Source organism: Siniperca chuatsi, linkage group LG11, assembly GCF_020085105.1.
Source record: "Siniperca chuatsi isolate FFG_IHB_CAS linkage group LG11, ASM2008510v1, whole genome shotgun sequence".
Taxonomy (NCBI): Eukaryota; Metazoa; Chordata; class Actinopteri; order Centrarchiformes; family Sinipercidae; genus Siniperca; species Siniperca chuatsi.
This window is the reverse complement of record NC_058052.1, coordinates 934,718-953,965: the sequence shown is the minus strand read 5'-3', so window position 1 is coordinate 953,965 and position 19,248 is coordinate 934,718. Positions and strand designations below refer to the sequence as shown.

The 19,248-nt window shown below is 41.2% G+C and overlaps 1 protein-coding gene across 2 annotated transcripts; it reads left to right on the top strand.

Moving 5' to 3' along the window:
* The first annotated feature begins 4,564 nt into the window (after nucleotides 1–4,564).
* wbp1la (WW domain binding protein 1-like a) lies at nucleotides 4,565–19,225 on the top strand. Of its 2 annotated transcripts, none has more exons than XM_044213075.1 (5): nucleotides 4,565–4,770; nucleotides 6,920–7,022; nucleotides 7,782–7,943; nucleotides 12,094–12,577; nucleotides 16,104–19,223. In XM_044213075.1, the coding sequence occupies exons 1-5, from the start codon at nucleotides 4,708–4,710 to the stop codon at nucleotides 16,207–16,209; spliced, it is 918 nt and encodes a 305-aa protein (XP_044069010.1). In that variant the 5' UTR covers nucleotides 4,565–4,707; the 3' UTR covers nucleotides 16,210–19,223. The 2 variants fall into 2 exon arrangements, with proteins under 2 accessions (XP_044069010.1, XP_044069011.1); XM_044213076.1 differs by lacking the exon at nucleotides 4,565–4,770 and adding an exon at nucleotides 6,756–6,788 and having other exon boundaries at nucleotides 16,104–19,225.
* Nucleotides 19,226–19,248: the final 23 nt, after the last annotated feature.

Here is a 19,248-nt window from a genome sequence, read left to right as displayed (position 1 = left end):
ATGTCACTCAGAGGAGGCAGCATTCATCAAACACATCCCAGCAGTGATTAGACTGGACTAAATGTGCTGCCGCTGCATGCTGTTTGTGCAGCGACTGCAAAAGCTCGAGGACGAGGCTAAACAGGACATCTAGCTGTTCTTCTGTCCAGCAAAAAATGTTAAAGGCATTCATTCAGGAGGGCCACTGTCAGGGCCCCCTGAGAGTCCCCCAATCCTACTTTGGTCACCACTTGGTTAACCCTCTGGTCTGAGGGTGAGCCTTCAGTGGGAATTTCCACAGTTTCAGCTCAGAGTGATGCTCCAGCTAGCCTAAACAATCACAGAGTAACCACTGCGAGCACCTGTCACACATGGAAATCCACCATCCTGTGACTCATTCCCTTTTGCACAATGGCTAACCTGTAATTTACCCCCAGTACTTAACAAGACCATCGCCGTAACATGAGGAGATGTGAAGAATCAACTGCTGTTTTCTTTGGCCAAGTTCACTGGAGCTGAATGGAGCAGACAGCTTCTGTTTTCACGGGATGTGAGGCTTGTTTCCTTCAGCTCTGAGGCCTGGGGCCGGTTCCTGGCTGCACGGTGGCGGACACAGAGGATTGGATATCAGCAGCACCTCACTGCTTGAGGTTTGCGTGGTTTCTGGACAGATTATTGTGTTCAAAGAGGTGGTGCAATGAGCAGTCTGTCTCTTCCCTGAGCTGAGGAGCTTCAGTCTGGCCACAGAGGGCTACCGTACTGTGAGAGTCCTGATATGCAGTTTTTGTACCAATGGGTCCATCTTGTGTTCATAAGGTGAAGTTCACATCTTGATCATAGAAGTAGAGGCTTAGCTGTTGAAAGGGATAGACATGAATACACTCCTAACCTAGAGATTATACCACTGTTTTTATCTGTGCATGGGTTGTATCCTTTTGATTTCTTACTTTATCTTATTACTTGCTGCCACAACAACCCTCTTTGCCATTTGGATAATTGAATCCCCATCTAGTATAATAACACTGATGTTGTGAGAAAACCCCTACAAGAAAGCACATGTGACATTCATACTTTCACATGTGCTATATTACTTTATAAATATGAAATATAGTTTCTCAAGCACTAATAACTCAACACTATGTATGTGCTTGTATCATGTGAGTTTCTCTCACATGTGAAATGTCCAAAAATGTTTCACTTTATATTAATATTATATACATTTTTGTCCCCTGTGGCACAGGTTCAAATGTGAAATTGATGTTCATATACGATCTTGCATTTCTACATTTTCAGATATTTCACATGTGATGTGAAAGAGCACCAAACTATGCATTTGTGGTGTTTGTAAAGCTGCGCTGGTCAGCAGTGGCAGACTCAGGCTGTTTGAGGGGCAGGGGCGAAAAAAATACAAAGGGCACCCGCTGTATGAGGTGCGGTATATGGCTCTATTGTGTTTTCTCCACTGGAAGGGCACCCAAGAGGGCACTTTATCACATTGTATCTACCATAGGGGCATCCAAGAGGGGGTTTTCAAAATCCTTGTCCTTTACAAGGTAACATAAGAAGGAAAATATCTTTATCTATGCAACCACTGCCATAGTGGAATATGAACAAACTACTATCTACTGAGTAGCCAGGCGAGGCTGCGTGTCCCTGCACCTTCTGTCCCATCAAGAATACACACAATCATATCCCCTAATACATCTCTAGAGAAATCAACTGTATCTGTGCCACCCCACAGCCCACACCCCCAGATACAAATTTCCCAGCCTCTTACCCCTCACCTGTCAGTCATTCCTGGGTCCCTGGTGCTCAGGGGACCACAGGCCTGTCAGACCTCCAGCAGCCCCTCAAAGAAATATCCTTCCTCCCGTCACAACCCACCCGTCCCTCCCCTGCCTCAACCCCATCCCTCTCGGGCCCGCCAAACAAAAATAAAGTCACATTGAAGAGAGAGTGGCTGGGGCTCCTGCTTTGCAGATCAGTCAGTGGATACCTGATTGTCACTCATGGGGTTGGGCCCTTAATCCTATTGTTTCTCCGACAGGATTACTCTCTGTGGTCCCTCTCTCCCTGTGGCTGTGTGCGGGAGAAAGGCCAGATTAAGGGGATTAGCGTGTATCCTCCTGACTTGTCAAACTGGGATGTAAGGAACCATTGACTTTCTTGGGGACCCTGAATGAGGAGAGGCACAGAGGTGCCTAAAGAAGAGGTCATGAAAGGCAGCGAACAAGCCAAAATTCCTGAAAGGACAATGTGATTTGTTTGCTTTTGTTCCCTCAAACTGGGCTGAAAGGTTCAAAGGGCCAGCCCTGAGGAGAGGAGGACGCCAAGCCAAGAGAGATGGAAGGAAAGAGGAAGAGAGTGGAGGGAACTTAACTTGACCGATTTCATATCACCACAAAGAAATTCAGGACAAGTCAACTGCTGTTTCAGACAGGGTTACTCTGATGTACAGGTTTATTAAACTGCCCAGCTTCTGCAGACCGAAGAGGTGAAAACTCCAGCAACACTTGCAGTATAAAGAACTATACTGTAAGAAAAAGTGTTTCGGCCTGTGGTCTTCATCAGGTTCATCATACAACACATGTAATGTTCTTTGTAAAGTGTTTTTTTTTATGATGCACAAAATAAAGCACAATATGAACTGAAATGAAATACATTTGTGCTTAATCAAGTTAGCACAAACTAATCACAAATGACTTACTAATACATACACAATGCACAGAGAGTGAGAGAAATGGGGGAGGTTAGGAGGGGCCCACAGCTCATTTCTGCTCTATGGCTCCCTCAGGGGTTAATACAGCCCTGCCCTGGACACGTTAGAGTGTATGATAGATAAAACAACTGTTTCTTTGTCACATTTCTTGCGATTAACAAAGATTCAAGTGAGTTCAGGAATATTCATTCTGGGGACTCGAAAGTAGGATGGAAGCTTCTTGTCCTCTGTGGTTATGGTTGTATTGTGTATGGCATCTGGAGGCTCCTGTGAGCAACTAAACCTGGTGTTCCCCAAACAACCTGGTGCACCCGCACACCTAGCAGACAACTTAGTCAGGACTCCCACACCCGCAAGCTCCTCTCTGGGTGGGAATTTTAGCATTACACACATCACCATAGTGGTCACCACTGTGTCCCTCTGCTCGTGCACTGACCTGTGGAAAACACCCTAACTAAGAAAAGGGCACATATGAGACCAAGTGACACAGCACACTAACAGGCTACAGTGCATGAGCCAAGTTGTGAAGCGTTTGAAAAGCTTCTGTCTGTTTTCACAAATCACATTTCACAGGGACTGGGCTTTTCTGTGGCTTCTGACAGTCAGGCAGACAGGCCAGAAAGGATGTGATCAAGGTTCTAGTGGACTTGGCAACCAATGACGTCCTGTAGTCTAAACCAAACAGGTAGCCTACCAATATTTTTTAACTGCAAGTATACATTTTGTTTTTATTTTTTCTATCATTGTACTTATCTGTATATATATATATATATATATATATATATATATATATATATATATATATCTAGCACAAATCTTCTGTTTATGTACATGTTTTTATTTCACACTTGCTTTGGCAATGTAAACGTCTGTTTCCCATGCTAATAAAGCCCCACTGAATTGAACTGATTGAAGATTATACATCCTTCATCTGTGGTCCCCCTTATAGCAAATCAGAACAAAGAACAAATTATAGGGTTGGTTCACCCAAAAAATAAATGAATAAAAGAAAATGTCTCACTTACCTGTAGTGATATCTATCCATGCAGATTTGATTTGCCCTGTTACAGTTACACAGGATACTTTCCCTCTGACAAACTGTTCATAACGTTTTCTGTGGATTATCCCAAGTAATCAGGACATTGTTTCTGGAAAGGCATTACTACTGAATTTTTTAAATGTAGTTTTTCAACAATGTGAGCACAGAAGACATGTTTCTACAATGTTGTGGATGAATCAGCAGTGGCCCCTTACGGCGAGAAACACATCGCCTGGGCCTCAAATATCTGAATGCTATAAGAGAGTAGCTATTCAAAGAGCTAGCTCTGCTTAAAGGCTTTTATAACGTGGCAGGCCTCCTGTATGAGTTGCTCACTGGTATGCTTTATTGATGCATGGACAATAGCTCAGCCAAAAAAACCAAAACAAACAACAAAAACACTGTGTGAGCACCAAAAATGTAATTCTTTTCACCTCCACTGTAGTGGTGGCAAATCTGAACAAATCAAACCTCTGGTAGATTCCACAAGAGGCAAGAGAGAAGATATGCCATTTATTCATTTAGTGGGCCAAATCTGGTCAAACCGACCCTTTAATAATGGGTTTAGTTCTAATATAAAACACGTGCACATCTTTCATCCACAGCATTTTGAAAGCCCGCTATTGCCTGATTAACTGGATAACTGATTAAATAACTATTGTTTGTGGTCATTATATTCGTAATGACAATGTTTCCTCTTCTATCTCCCCACTGTATTACTATGTTGATCGCGGAGGCCTGCCTGGTGACAGATGATGCACACGTCACCGAAAGCACCATTTTAGAGTGACAACAGAAAGAACCAATCGCTGTCCGAGAAAACGACTACATTCAAGAACGGACCAATGCGTTTAGTTGAGGTGGACTTGTTTTGTTTTGGTTAGCCACCGGGGCCGACGTTTTGTTAACAATGCGACTGTTAATTAACAGTTTAGCAGTAAAGAAATATTAGTCTCTAATATTTTTGGCTATGGGGTCACTGAAGTTCAACGTTGGACAAGACAATTCAGCGACGGCGGCCACAGTCGCAGAGGTAACAGCTAGCCGACGTTTTTAACAGTTTGGCAGTTAGTTAAGCTAGCTACATTACTAGCCTGCTAGCGAAAACGTATTAGCCCAGTTTTGACTGGCCAGATAATCATTTTTTGGTTGCTGGTTATAATTTGTCGGTTTGTTTTTGCAAGCCATCTTCATTGTAGGCCTATTTTCGTATTCGCCCCAACAGTCACTAACATGGGTAACGTTAACTTAACGTTAACCAAAGTTAGCAGTGCTGTTAAAATAGCAAGGTAGATCAGGCTAACTTAAGAAACGTTTAACGTTAGCACCAAATGATACCGAGGATTAGCTGATATCCCAACGTAATTCCTGAACCAGCTAGAACTGTCATATACTTTGTATGGTGGTCCCGAATCAGGGATATAGCTATAGTTGAAAATGATTTCTGAAGTATTACTCACGTTAAGCCAAAGACTTAACCTAAAAGAGCTACATGTAAAAAATGGAACCTTTTACGCATAAAGCTCAGCAGTGACTACACTTATTACACTCATTAGTTACATCCTTTAACTGAATAAATCTAATGAGATATACATTTTACTTTAGTGGTAGCTACTGTAGTTGCTGGTGATAATTCTTTCAGATTGTGTGACTATGGAAAAAGACTGATTAACTAAGTATTGACAGGTGAGCTGTTTAGGGTGAATATTTATGCTCTGGTAATATAGCTGGCATTCCGAATCAGGTCACAGAATATGGTGTAAAACGGTATGGGGACACCAGGAATGGCATGACCAGTACTGTGAAGATGCATCCATTCATCATTCATGGTGGTAGCATTAGTTGGGTCAAACCGATGCTAATGGTTCAGACTGTGAAATGGGACAAGTAGGTCTGTAAGCACTGTACAGATCTGGAAAACAGTGATGAATGAAAGCGACACATTTGAATCTAATGATACCAGCTGGTTAGCTGTATTACATTTAGGAATCTGAAGTATTCCAACTGCTGCAGATAGAAATGGCAGTTTAATGTGTCAGCACATCGACAGTAGTGGCCGCCTGTGTTACATAGTTCCAATGAGGTCAGAGTGATGCAGCAGTGTTAATTTGGGCAACGTGATATCTGATTCCAGAGGCTCTGCTCAGTTGGATCCAGACACTTTCTGGACCGCTGAAGTCAAGTTTGTTTTCTTCAGCAAGAGAAGCAACAATATATAAAACAAAGACATTAGGATTAGAGCTGAAACAATTAGTCAATTAATCGATTAGTTGATCCACAGAAAATTAATTAGCAACTATTTTGATAACCAGTTAATCATTTAAAAGCTCTGTATATGAAATTCTGAACATTAATATAGCAGCAAACAACTATTTGCTATGTAAAGTAGGCTTGTGCCGATTGGCAATCGAAATAAACCAAGCAAAGACACAACCGGGAGAATATCATAGCTGGTGAACTCATGAACTCCGCCTGGATAGTTGGTTTCAGTGATATTTCAGGCTGACTGTGGAGCAGTTTGACCGGTCTGATCGCCGGATTGGCCACCGCAGCCGTGACGTTGGGTTTCTCCAAAAGTTGTTTCAACTTTTCCGCCACAGGTCGCTGCATTTTTTTTTTCTCCCTCCTACTCCCGCTGCCCCCTGGCAATTGGATCACGTATCGGCCGTTTCCAGTAACCACGATTGAACGGTATGAAGATAAAAACAATCGCCCAACTCTAATGTAAAGATATAGAGGCGTAATGGCGTCCTGAGCAGAGGTTGACCCCCCCCGCCTGTGTTGTTATCGCAGCCTCTCTGTGCTGTGTTCATACAGCCGTGCGTGCACGTTAGTGCATGTGAGTCCCTCGTTTGTGAGGAGAGCAGTTTTTTTCTCATCTAACTTGGTGAATTAACGCTTTATTTTGACCAAACCAGAGTTGGTGATTGTTGGAACAGTAGAAAGACTAACAAAGACGGTTTTGGGGAGTTTTATTTTGTTTCTGTCCAGTTTGAATAAAGTGTGTTTAGTTAGTAAAAAAATGTGCTTGCGATGCAAGAACGTGTTATGGTAAGTCTTTTTCTTTCTTTCTTTTTTTTTAAAGCCCAGCTCTAGTTATTACTGTCAGAATGCTGTATGTTGTTTCAGTAGCATCCTCCATCCAGTGTGTGTGACAGAGTGGTATGTTTGTGTATTTACAGGCTAAGTTGGTGTGCCAGGGAGTAAACAACCACAGCTTCATCTGTGAGTCGGGTCACTGCTGTGGAGAGACACAGTGCTGCAGCTACTACTATGAACTGTGGTGTGAGTTACCCACCTCTTCTTTATTCATTCAGAGTTTTGAATGGTCCCTCTACATGCCACAAATGACATAAAGCAGGAATACACAAAACTGTCAATCCATACTGCACTGGCTCACACAATGTGCATTTGCTATATTTTTATTCTATCCAACTAATATTACACCTTAGGTAAAGGAAGTCTGAAATGCAAAAAAGAGAGTAAGAAGACTGAGGAGCTGATGTTTGATAAAGGCCAGGAGTGGTGCCAGTTAAGCATCTGGGGTGGAGTGGTGATCTGTCACTCACAATCTGCACTTGTTTACTGTTTGTGCTGCTGCTTGGCTGCCTGGTTGCCTCTCATGTTACAGAAGCACTCATGTGCAGTTTTAATAAGAACTCCCAGCCTTTCAGCGTAATCTCTGATATTTGGATTTAAGAGTTCGGTCTAGACCTGCTCTATAGGAAAAGTGCAATGAGATAACTTCTGTTATGAATTAGCGCTATATAAATAAAAATTTAGTTTTTTGATACAAAGAAAAGGGTCGTCTTGCTTTTTGGGTCACAACAACATTTAAAAAGTGATGCATTTGAGAAGTTTGTCTTATTTTGTAAATGGAAAAAAATAAAATGTGTTTATACTCAGCAAAATGAGGTATCAAAGAGTATCATTTTGTTTCAGTACGGAAGCACAGATTTTGTTGTTATATAAAAATCAAAACGTACCATTTTTCAGGACATGTATTGAGTGTGTTTTGGTGCGTGTACTGTGGGCTCCCTGCAGGGTTCTGGTTGGTGTGGACTCTGATCATTATCCTGACGTGCTGCTGTGTTTGTCAGCACTGGCGCGCCAAGCAGCGCTTCCAGCAGCAGCGCCGGCAGAACGAGATCAACCTCATCGCATACAGAGAGGCTCACAACAACTCTCACCTACCCCTCTATCTCAGTAAGTAAGCTGTCTGACATGCTGCTGCCTCTACACATTCCACACATAGTTAGTCTCTGTCTCTCAGATACATACCAGCCGCACTTCATACATGTTTGTGAATAGAATGGGAAGTAAAAGATTGTAGCTTTCTGAGCAACAAGTTGTCAAATTGAACTACCATCCAAAGAGCTGCTGACGAGTAGAATTCCCACCAATAAAATTTGCAGTATTAAGATTGGTGCTGATCCAGCTCCTAATACAACTTTCACTCACAAACTCCATGTACAACACACAAGACTGATCATAGGTTCACGTTTTCTCCTGTATCTCCTGTGTTGGCCTTAAGTGGTTCACCTCCTATTTAACTGGTAGACACTTCTCTGTTAGTGTAGGTGATTCTGTGTCATCCCCAGCTCCTACCCACTATGGCATCCCCGGGGCTCTTCCTTTTCTCCCTTTACATGCACCCTCTGGGTGACATCATACAAAACCATAACATTCACTTCCATTTCTACGTCTACCTGCCAACGGTAAATGGACTGTACTCGTATAGCGCCTTTCTAGTCTTCTGACCACTCAAAGCGCTTCACACTACATATCACAGAACTGCTCATCAGTACATGTGGGCTGGGGGAAGCCGGGGTCGAACCACCGACCTTCCAATTGGTGGACGACCCGCTTTGCTACTAAGCCACCGCCGCCCCAATCAAACCTAATTAGACAACCAGCCTACAAACCCTTCGTAATTGCTTAGCAGACATTAAAAGTTGGATGTCTGACAACTTTCTCCAGCTTAATGACACCAAATCTGAGGCCTGCAGCTCCTCTTTGCACACACACACACACACACACACACACAGTGTTACCAACTTGGCGACTTTCTCGCTAGAGTTAGCGACCTGTTCAGACCGTCAGGGAAAAGGTGAGAAATATATTTATATATTTTATTGTAATTGATTCCCATACAGGCTGCTCAGAGTAATCTCAGTCCTCGGCCCTTCTGCCAGCAGCACCGGGTCTCGCCTCTCCTCTTGCGCCGTGTGCAGACAGTCAGTAGGTGCAGCAGGTTTGAGCTTCTGTCTCACCCTTTCTCCCCGGGTCTCTGGATTACAGTGTTCCTATAGCTTGTAAATATCTAAATAGTTTGTTTGATCTTCTCCCTCCCTTTGTAGATTTTTTAAAAACTTTTTTACATCAAATATACAATGTCCCTGTAGTGAGTTTGTGATTATTTGGCTAAAAATTTCTCTATCTCTCCCTTGCTGCAACCGACACAACCCCAGCGCTTTATGCAAATGAATGTTATGGATTTAAATGCAAATGTCCTTAAAATGACAATATATAATATCTCAATTATTGCTGGGACAATATATCATCCAACAAAAGTAGTTATCGTGACAGGCCTAACTCTGACCTTAAACTAGACCTGCATGTAAAAAAGGTTGTCCAGTCCTGTTTTTATCAATTACGGAATATCACCAAAATCAAATGGTTTGTGTCATTCACTGATCTGGAGAAGGTTGTTCATGCATTTATCTCATCACACACAAAAGTCTTTCCATGGCCTCCATCATACAAAATGCTTCTCAGCTCTTAACTGGTTCCAAATAATGTGACCATATTACAGCTATTTTAGCTTTTACATTGGTTACCCGTGTCTTTTAGAATCAATGTTAAAATACTTTAAGCACTTTTAAGGCCCTGTCTGGTTTGGCACCTCCTTATATCTCTGAGCTGCTCTCCCCTTATGACCAAACGCGCTGAGGCAAAACTGGTATCCGATCCAAAGTCACGGTTAAAAAGTAAAGGTGACTGTGCATTTGCGCAGAAGATCCGGCTCCCTTCAAAGAGCCATAATTCCCATCACTGCATGTCAGTATTGTTTTAAGACAGACTTAAAAAATGTGAACCTATCCTTTAACCAGTGTTTGACCATTTAACTATTTGTTAAATAACAAGTCTTCACTGTTCACTCAAGGCCTAGGTCTGTAGATTCACACACATCACTGCTAAACCAGAGTCTTTGTGCTAAACAGGATAGACACATACTGTATTACCATCATTAAAAGGGTTTGGTGAAATGTTTTTATGCTGAAGAATCCGTGATACGATGTATGGGTGACAGTGCAGACGGAGGTGTGTGTAATGGTATAACTTAATATCTTTTGTATTATTATCATTATTATTTTATTAAAGTTTAAAGTGTCAAATATGTTAGCATACAGCTGCCTGCTGCTGCTGGAGACCAGATTGATGAGAGTGGAATTTGCTGAGCTAAAAGAGGCCAAAAAGCTCCATAGAGCTGTGGGGAACTGCAGAGTTGGTAATAATTCTCTCTGGTTTGATACTACAAGGGACGCTTTGTCACTTTACATACATCATTTGATCCAGTATTATTATCTGGAGGGGTGTGTGAGTGTGAGTGTGCACTTGCTACATAGTGAGGACTGAAACACGGATTTTACGTGCGAAAAGTGAGGACATTTTGGCCGGTCCTCACAACTTCAAATGGTTTGAAGGTTAAGACCTTGTTTTAAGGGTTAGGTTAGAATTAGGTTATGGTGAGGGTTAGGGTTGGGGTTAGGCATTTAGTTGTGATGGTTAAGGTTAGGGGCTAGGGAATGCATTATGTTAATGAGGGTTCTCACAAAGATGTCGTACAAAGGTGTGTGTGTGTGTGTGTGTGTGTGTGTGTGTGTGTGTGTGTGTGTGTGTGTGTGTGTGTGTGTGTGTGTGTGTGTGTGTGAATCTGTCCGCAGCTGATCTTGCATACTACTGGACCCATCAGTCTAATATTTTTTGTGCACATTTATGACTGTACGCTCAAGGATCTCTCGTGGTTGCAGTGATTGACAATTTAAAAAAAAAAAAACTATTTTATTGACTGCTCTGTTTTATATTGCCGTTAACTACTGACTCCTCTTAACCGACCGGAAGGTAAGTACATTAGTTACGTCAGTTACGTTACGTACGTGACACAAGTTAAAAACGTTACGTAAGTTAACTTGATAGGTTTTCAATGTAGTGAGTCCCCGGGACCCACAGGTGGTCATTAGAGTGGGGCCCCAATAACATTTGTGTTTTTTGACAAATTGTAAAGTTAAACCCATGTTTGATGTTATAATTATGGTTATTACTGTATGTTGAAAATATATCTGAAAATTCAACATCTCAAATCCCAAGTCTGTAAATGCACTGCAGACACACAGCAGCTGACAGAAAGAGGTCATATTATACAGAGAAAAATGAGCTTTTTCTGGGTCAATAAATGTTAAAAATCATACTTTAACACTTATCTAGTGTTTCTCTGGTGGTGACAAAACATTAATAATATAGGCTACATACAGTGTTAGCAGGTTGAATTAAGCTGAAGCTCCCTGGGAAAATATTACGCCAAACTCCCTTTAAGAAATCTGACATTAATAATTCCTTACATGTCCGCAAAATCACGTGACTCTAGAAACACAAGATAAAAGGCGTCATATGTCGACAGTCTTCTTGTCAATTTGGCATCAATATAGAGAAACGATATTTCCGGATTTACTTACTTTCCCTACTTGAAGTTTTCTCATTTTGGATTTTGTAGCTACCAGCCTCCATTGTTTAGCTGCACTATTTTAGTTGCAGAAGACCGTGGGAATGAGAAGCGAACATTTCAAAACAAGATTTCTCACAATGATATGTGCTGGTTGGTGGATCAGATACACGGCGTATTAAACACTGAGTAATAACACTGTTAGGTCACCGTCTATCATGTGTGTGTGAGACCGTATTTGAGGAGTTTTTTCTGCCATTATCAAAGTAACTACCTGGTTTGCTGCTTCCCTTTTGGTGCTGGAGAGATACATTTTATGCGCAGACGGTAAGAAATAGGTTTTTTGTTTGTTTTTGTTTTTTACAGCTTTTGTTTATTTCTATGATTTTGCTGAATTTGTTGTTTTACAATGTAGCATTATCAGGTAAAAAACATGAGGCATCCCCTGCACTTATTTCATCCTTTCGGATTTGTTTGATTTGTGATCATGAGTGTTGAGTAGAAAAACTGTGAGTTGAAGAGTGCTTGGCTCCATATCCTCAGCCAGCTCTTTAATGCTGTCATTGTACCTGACTGGGACTGACTGACATACATGTCATCTTTCAAACTTGTCTGTATTGTGTTATTCTCTAGGATTCTTGCCCACCTATCTGCTACCAGCCTATGAAGAAGTAGTTGACCGCCCAGTCACGCCTCCTCCTCCCTACACCCCTCTTCAGTCAGCACCTCCACCCACAGACCCACCTGAGGAATCTCCTTGCCCCAACTCGGCCGTTTCCATCCTTAGTGAAGCTAATGCAGCACTCCCTGCTACTCCAGAGGTCACGCAGACCCACCTTCACAGCGCTCACAACCCCAACAAGGACTCGACGCCGGGCAGGTACCGGCGCTTCACAGGAGATTCAGGGATTGAAGTGTGTGATGGCCAGGAACAGTGGGATCAGCACGGCTTTTTAGAAAGAGAAGAAGAGACAGAGGAAGAGGGGGCGGGGCAAATGGAGGACCCATGTGAGCATTGTGGTCCCCAGACCTTTGAACACAGCCATATTAGTGATGCAGTCATTCATGAAAACACAGATGAACACATAGCTGTGGATACAGAGCCACAGTCTCTTAGGTAATCCAGAATAATGTCTTTCAATATCTGCAGTCCTGAAACGAAACGGCAGCACTCACTGATGCAATATTATACCTTTGGTGCTCAGGGTTTTGGTCTGTTTGTACTAACCTCTGTGTGTGTGTGTGTGTGTGTGTGTGTGTGTGTGTGTGTGTGAGAGAGAGAGAGAGTGTGTGAGTGAGACAGGCCTGGAGACAAATGAAAAGTATGATTAAATACTTCTCCAAAAATTGAAAGCTACATTATGCAACTTGTGATTTGAAACAGAAAGTATGTTTTCAGGTTGAAGTATGGACAGTTGCTACTCATGTTGATGAGCTGTCTGCTTTGAAATGTTCTCCTGTCAGGAGGCAGCACTGATATTCATGTTTTGTTCGTGTTTACTTCCACAGTCCTTTTCTTTAAGCTTTGTGTGATGGTTCTCTTGAGTCACAGTGCCCCATGTTACTATAGGGGCAGGTGCTCTGCCCTGACTGTAGCATTAGACTAGTATAGCTGCAAGGGTTCAGCGATCTGACAGAGGCGATATCTGTTCGTCAACCCATATACCCTTTATGCCATTGTAGCTAAAGCTGAATCAGTACTGAATTTTTGCCAATGTTGATGCTTGAAAGTTTTTTTAAAAATCACTAACTATATATGAAAAGATTATATATTTTTTACACAAATAAGTGACATGAACACTTATTATAAGGATCCTTTCAATTTGATTATGAAAGAATTGTGACCAAGATATGTACTGACCAGGACATTTTACTGTGTAAAAACAAACTTGTCAGTGCCCTCTGTAATGGAGACACTGCTTCTAAACCACTTCAAACGTACCTTTTGTCATTTCTTGTGAAACATTATATCAGTTATATCAGCGATAAGCTTAAATCGGCCTGCTGATAGTGCTAACTATCTCTTTAATATCTCAGGTTGTAGTTGGCTTTGTAGAAAATCAATGAGCAGGACTGCTTTAGTATCAATATGATGAAGTACCTTGAGTTATCAGGTATTTTCGCTTGATTATCCAAAAACAGATAATCCTGGCTGGTTATTATATCATAACACTTTCTGAATAGATATGCCACTATAACTATATCATGTATATCATTATCATGAGCTAAAATGACATGGATTGGACAGGTGGGTTTTATCCATTTTGCCCACTGCTCCATGCTACGTTAGGTGTGATTGGCTGCTCCAAACAAGCACAGGTTCAACTGAACAGCATCTAAACTGCAGCCAAAGCACCGTACATACAAAGAGCTGCAGAGGAACGCCACATACCAACATTCTGTAGTAATGCTGTACATTAAGTTTTCTCATTGATTGGCTCATTAAACTCACCTGTCAACTTAACTGACAAACCTATAAAACAACTATGCAAATTGGACTCTGGTGCCTTCAGCTATTTCCTGGTTTATATGCATTGGCATCTAATATGTGAAATAATTAACCTCTTTTGCAGACACATTTTAAATCTATAATTACGCAGCATTTACAGTTGATTCACACCTACTATACATAAGCATTGCCTTCATAATGCCACTCGTGGTGACGGCATTCAGGTTCTTAGGACCATGTGACTTGTTGCAGACTCGTTTAAACTCGAGTTAAACTCTGAACTGCAGCTGAGCTGATGACAGAGCCACAGCCACAACACATCCAAGTTCTTCATTGTAGGATGCATATTGTAGCTTTTAAGGACAATTATCATGATTGGAGGTTTTGCAAAAATGTTCTGCATTTATTCCTTTTGTATTGATGCTGACAATTAGAACGTGCTTGTTCTGACAAAGTATTTTAAATCCAGTCAGTCAGTGAGACTTACGAAAAGAGTGAGTGGGTATGAACTTACAGGGATCTCCTTTTGACTTAATTCTCTGTGAATGACAAACTGCAGTATCACGCCCGGCCTTCAGTCATACCAGTGTGCAAACCAAACCCAAAGTCTTGCACCAGCTACCATGGAGGCAGATTACAGTTTGATTTAACACTATTGCAAATGAATTGGCATTTCCTTCTTTACTGAAAATAACTCATAATATCAGGGTTTATTGCACACTCTCCATCTAGAAAAGAGCTTCAAGGTGAAATCTGTTACTTTGTGAATTCTGTCCCTATCCAGCAGTGAGAGCTAATTGACAGAGATGTTGGAACTACAACAAAGACCGTGTCATCTTTTGTGGAGGGTTTTTGGATCAGTTTTCCATCATTTGGAAAATGCACCAGCTAGTGAAGTCTGATACAACAGGGCTTAATGTTTATATACACAGGTTTCACGTCTCCTCCAGAGCACAACTCTGTTTTTAGCAGACTTTTGGTCAACCAGGACAGGTGTAAGCCATTCAACATTTTTCAAAAGGGAAGTATGGAGACCGCAAATGGGCATAAATTTCTAGTGATGGAAAACGAGTACATGCAGAATATTGCAAATCTCCAATCGTGCTGAAATGTTATTTATAAAAATGTTTAAAAACCAGAAGATTGATTTTAAGATATATTGAAAAGCACCAGCATTGACTCATCCTCAGCATGTTTGTATACTGCTCCAGTTCTCCTCACGCAGGATCGGTTCTTTAGTAAATGATCAGTTTTCAGCTCCCTACTGATGATCATTAGCCCTTCTGTATGAGTCTTCAGTCACCTGTCACACTGGTGTTATATGAAGCCTTCTTTTCTGATACCATAGTGCCATAATGTGTAGCCTTTGAGTAGAGAATATTTAGGTGAACTTAATCAAGCTCTGTAGTCTCTTTGACTTAGAGTTGAGTAAACTGAATAAACCTTCAGTGTACTCAATGATAAATTTATCATCATTTAATTAATGCTATATTATGCAGGATTTGTGTTTCCTTGTAGTTTGCCAAAAAGTTCTGCACACATCAGGTCTGGGTTAAATACTGCACAAACAGTTCCCAAATGATAAATAGGAGTATCTGAAAATATTTCCGTCATCAGTGTGTTTATTCTGAAAACACACACAAGTTTGGCTATAATCCATAAGCGTGTGCATACAAAGGGAATGACGGGGAAGGGCGCGGCTCGAGGGCGCAGCCTGAGGGCGCAGCTCGAGGGCGCAGCCTGAGGGCGCAGCTCGAGGGCGCAGCCTGAGGGCCCACTCCGTGTAGAAATGTGTCAGGCTTTTGGGAAGCTGACGGTGAAACCCAAACCGTACAGTGCACTGAGGGAACTTTCTCCATTTGAGTCAGTTGAGCACTTTTCCACATATGCAGTGGTCTTTAGCACCGGGTGCTACATATACCTGTGTATATGCTTTTTATTATCTGCTGAATTAAATTATATTTTTATGTCGCTTTTTGTATAAAATATGGTTATTAAAAGTTATGGAGAACACATGGCTACAATTTTTGTATTTTGTGAGACTTAAAATGATGAAAAGATGATTTAATACAAATGTAACTTTTTTAGTAGAAAAAGTCTATATCTGTACTGTATACTGTATGTATATATTGTAAACAGTACAACAATTTGTTGCAAATTAAATCACAACAAAATACCCATTTGTCTCCTACAGGTTGAAACGTTTGGAATTTCAGTGTGTGGACAGCCTCTCCTTTTCCTTTGTTGCTGTTTGGTGTCCTGCAGCGATACCCACTGGGGTTGGATGTGCACACTGTTAACCTTTCTTGCTTTACCTGGAACACAGCCAGCAGTTTCAACCAGATTGTGACTTGGGTAAAGGCTCGGCACAGTCCAGCATCAAATGTCTGAATGGGCTCGCAACTAATGGATTGGCAGAGTAGAGCAGGCTTAACACTTGGCATGTATGTCGAGTCTTTTGTTAACAGATCCCTTTTATTCATTTTATCATGAACAAAAAAAACAGGGAACAAACATCGGACCCAGTGTTGGTCAGACATGTTCATACATATGAGTGAGCATAATTAGTGTGCATCTGCAAGGGGGGGGTAAAACATCCCTACCTACATACATACATACATACATACATGTGAAAAAGTTATAAAGGAGGCATGTATACACATACACTGACTCACAACTGAATTAAAAAGAAATACGACCTGTATAAAATATGAATAATAGGACATAAATATAAAACATAACCGAGATGATATAGAGAAAAAAGGAACAATAAAGATAGTAACTATTATGAGTAAATTTGAGTACAGCAAGAAAAAAGAATATTAAGATAGAAAAGACATGTTATTCGATCCAGTAAAACTCTGTCCAGCAGAATAATGTGGAAGGGATTTAAAAAAACTGCCCTCGGATTAAATGTGAAATACAAGCTCGTATGCCAGCTATATATAATGTATTTTTTATATAAAAGTAGAGGTGGTGTAGGCATTACTCAGGAATAGTCAAAGAGGACAGCTTTTTCACAGGTAAAGAAGGTTGTTGCCACGTTGTGTCAAATTTTGAGGAGGAACCTTTCAGTCTGAGTCAGATACGTCCATGGCTCACACAGTGGTGTATGTCAAGTCTTGTTATTCTTAAAGCAGAGCCAATAGAAATCATGCAGAATGTGACCAGACAGGTCCCATGCAGGAAGGACCCATAGGCAGCAGTTTTAGAGAAGCATCAGACCGCTGCTCACAGACCAGCTTCTGCTGGGACGCAGAGAGAGAATCAAGTCCAAATGAAAAGGCTTAGTCTGGAAGAAAATAGTGCGAAAACGTTTCTTTAAAATGCTAAATAGAGTTGGTGAGGGGGGAATAGAAAATTAGACTAGATTATATGAAAATAAGAATAGGAGAATTGAATTTGAATACTACAGTGTGCATTATTCATTCTACTGTTATTTCTTAACAATGTCAAGATTTTGAAACTTGAGTACACGTGATAGCATGCGAGAAATATGTGGCAGAGAGACAGAACATAAGATATAGAGATTAGGGTTATCGCAGGGCACATGAACATCAGGAACAAAAAGCTTACTGCAGTAGTGGGCATGGCAGAAGGGGGTTATTTGATTGTATTTGCTTTTTTGATGGAATTTTATTTTCTGATGGATCAAAAGAAATTTTTAATATTGTAAAATCAAATTTGGCCCTTTTTTTGCAAAACAAAGCATTGGAATACTTACATAACTATATTGCGATGGTAACTAAATTCTGTATACATAAATGTAGATATTTAAAAGTTATTCCAAGGTTTTCAGCTTTAACAAATGACTTGAAACTTTACTTTAAATCTATAAGAAAGTGTAATGTTTTAAGATTGTGTGAACCCCACCCACTTTTCTATGAATTTTGTTTCTGTACTTCATTATTTTATTTATTTTTTCTTGACTTTATAATTTACTGCTGCCTGGATTATTCCCTGCATGTTTTATACAGATGCAACACCTATGTGTTGTTTCTGAAATGTTGGTTAATAAAAATATCATAGGACATGGACATTGAAGGAGATAATTAACAAAGAAGAAGAGGAAGGTGAAGCGATGAAGACACCATTGCAGGGTGACAAATGTAAAGTAGCAGTGAGAACTAGAAATAAAGCATTCATTCAAACTAGTGAAAACACATCATTTCCAGCATATGGTTCGGTACAAAAACGCTGAGGCAGTAGCAGTGAGGAGGACAATAAGACAGAGCGACATAGTGGAGAAAGAAAGGAAGAATTAAAACGGCACTGGCTAAACGTGAGAAGACTGCACCAGGGAAAGATGAAATATGTTACATCATGTTGAAACATTTAAGTATGGAGGGACTGAAGAAGCTGTTGCTATTATGTTCAGTTTTTATGTTCTTTGCAAAAAAGAAAGTCAGGGAGCGTAATAATCTGAAATTATATGGAAATATTTTAGTGAGTGTGGGAGTATGTTTTGACCTGAGATCAACTTGGAGAGCACATTAGAAATGTGGTGATAAGTGTAAACAAGCGATAAATGTCATGAGGTGTCTTGCAGGAGGGGAGTGGGGAAATATGTATATATATATATGTGTGTGTAATCAGTTTAAGGCTAGACTGTGGAAGTACTGTATATGGATCAGCAGCAGAATCTGTACTTAATACAGGCTGGGGCTCTGAGGGTGTGTTCAGGGGCAGTGAGAACACCAGTGTGCACTTCAAGCTGAGGCAGGAGAAATCAACTGCAACTATCGGATCAGTCTGAGGGGGCATGGACATAGTCGTCCAACGAAATGGGCCTTGCAGACATGCTGGTAGAAGGAAGGGACACAAGGGACAAGGTTTGGTTGAACGGGCTCATATGGCAAGAGATATGAGAGTGCATGATGAAGACTTGTCCGGCTGTGGTGTGGCCTATTAGACCTGATGTGTATTAGAACATCGATGTGTAGATCTGGGACTGCTGAAGATCAAGCACAGTAACAAAACCACCGATTTAATTACTGAAGAGTCATATGTGGACTATTCATGGATTTTCAAAGGATCCACAAGCAGATGCAGCAGGGTCTGCAGTGTGGTTCCCAGTTACCAGGCGGAAAATGCCAAAAGAGCACTGACTGCACTCTGCTGCAGCAGGTCAGCAGTGGTTAGTCAGGGGTCCCAGCACACTCAGGTCCCCTGGAAAAGAAAAGCGGTCAGAAAACACACAATCCCAAATAATGTAGGCACGGTAAGAAGCGGGGACCCTAAGGGGACGGAACAAGAACCCCACCCTGGCCGGCTGTTTGGCGCCTAACTCTGGAACATGTACAGTGAGGGAGAATGCGTCCAGGAGGCGGCGCTAATGT

Bases quoted from the DNA above. Each gene is read 5' to 3' on its own strand.
- wbp1la (XM_044213075.1), top strand. From the start codon at position 4,708: ATGGGGTCACTGAAGTTCAACGTTGGACAAGACAATTCAGCGACGGCG. The intron at 4,771-6,919 runs GTAACAGCTAGC...GTGTATTTACAG, and splicing joins CGGCGGCCACAGTCGCAGAG to GCTAAGTTGGTGTGCCAGGG. The intron at 12,578-16,103 runs GTAATCCAGAAT...TGTCTCCTACAG, and splicing joins ACAGAGCCACAGTCTCTTAG to GTTGAAACGTTTGGAATTTC.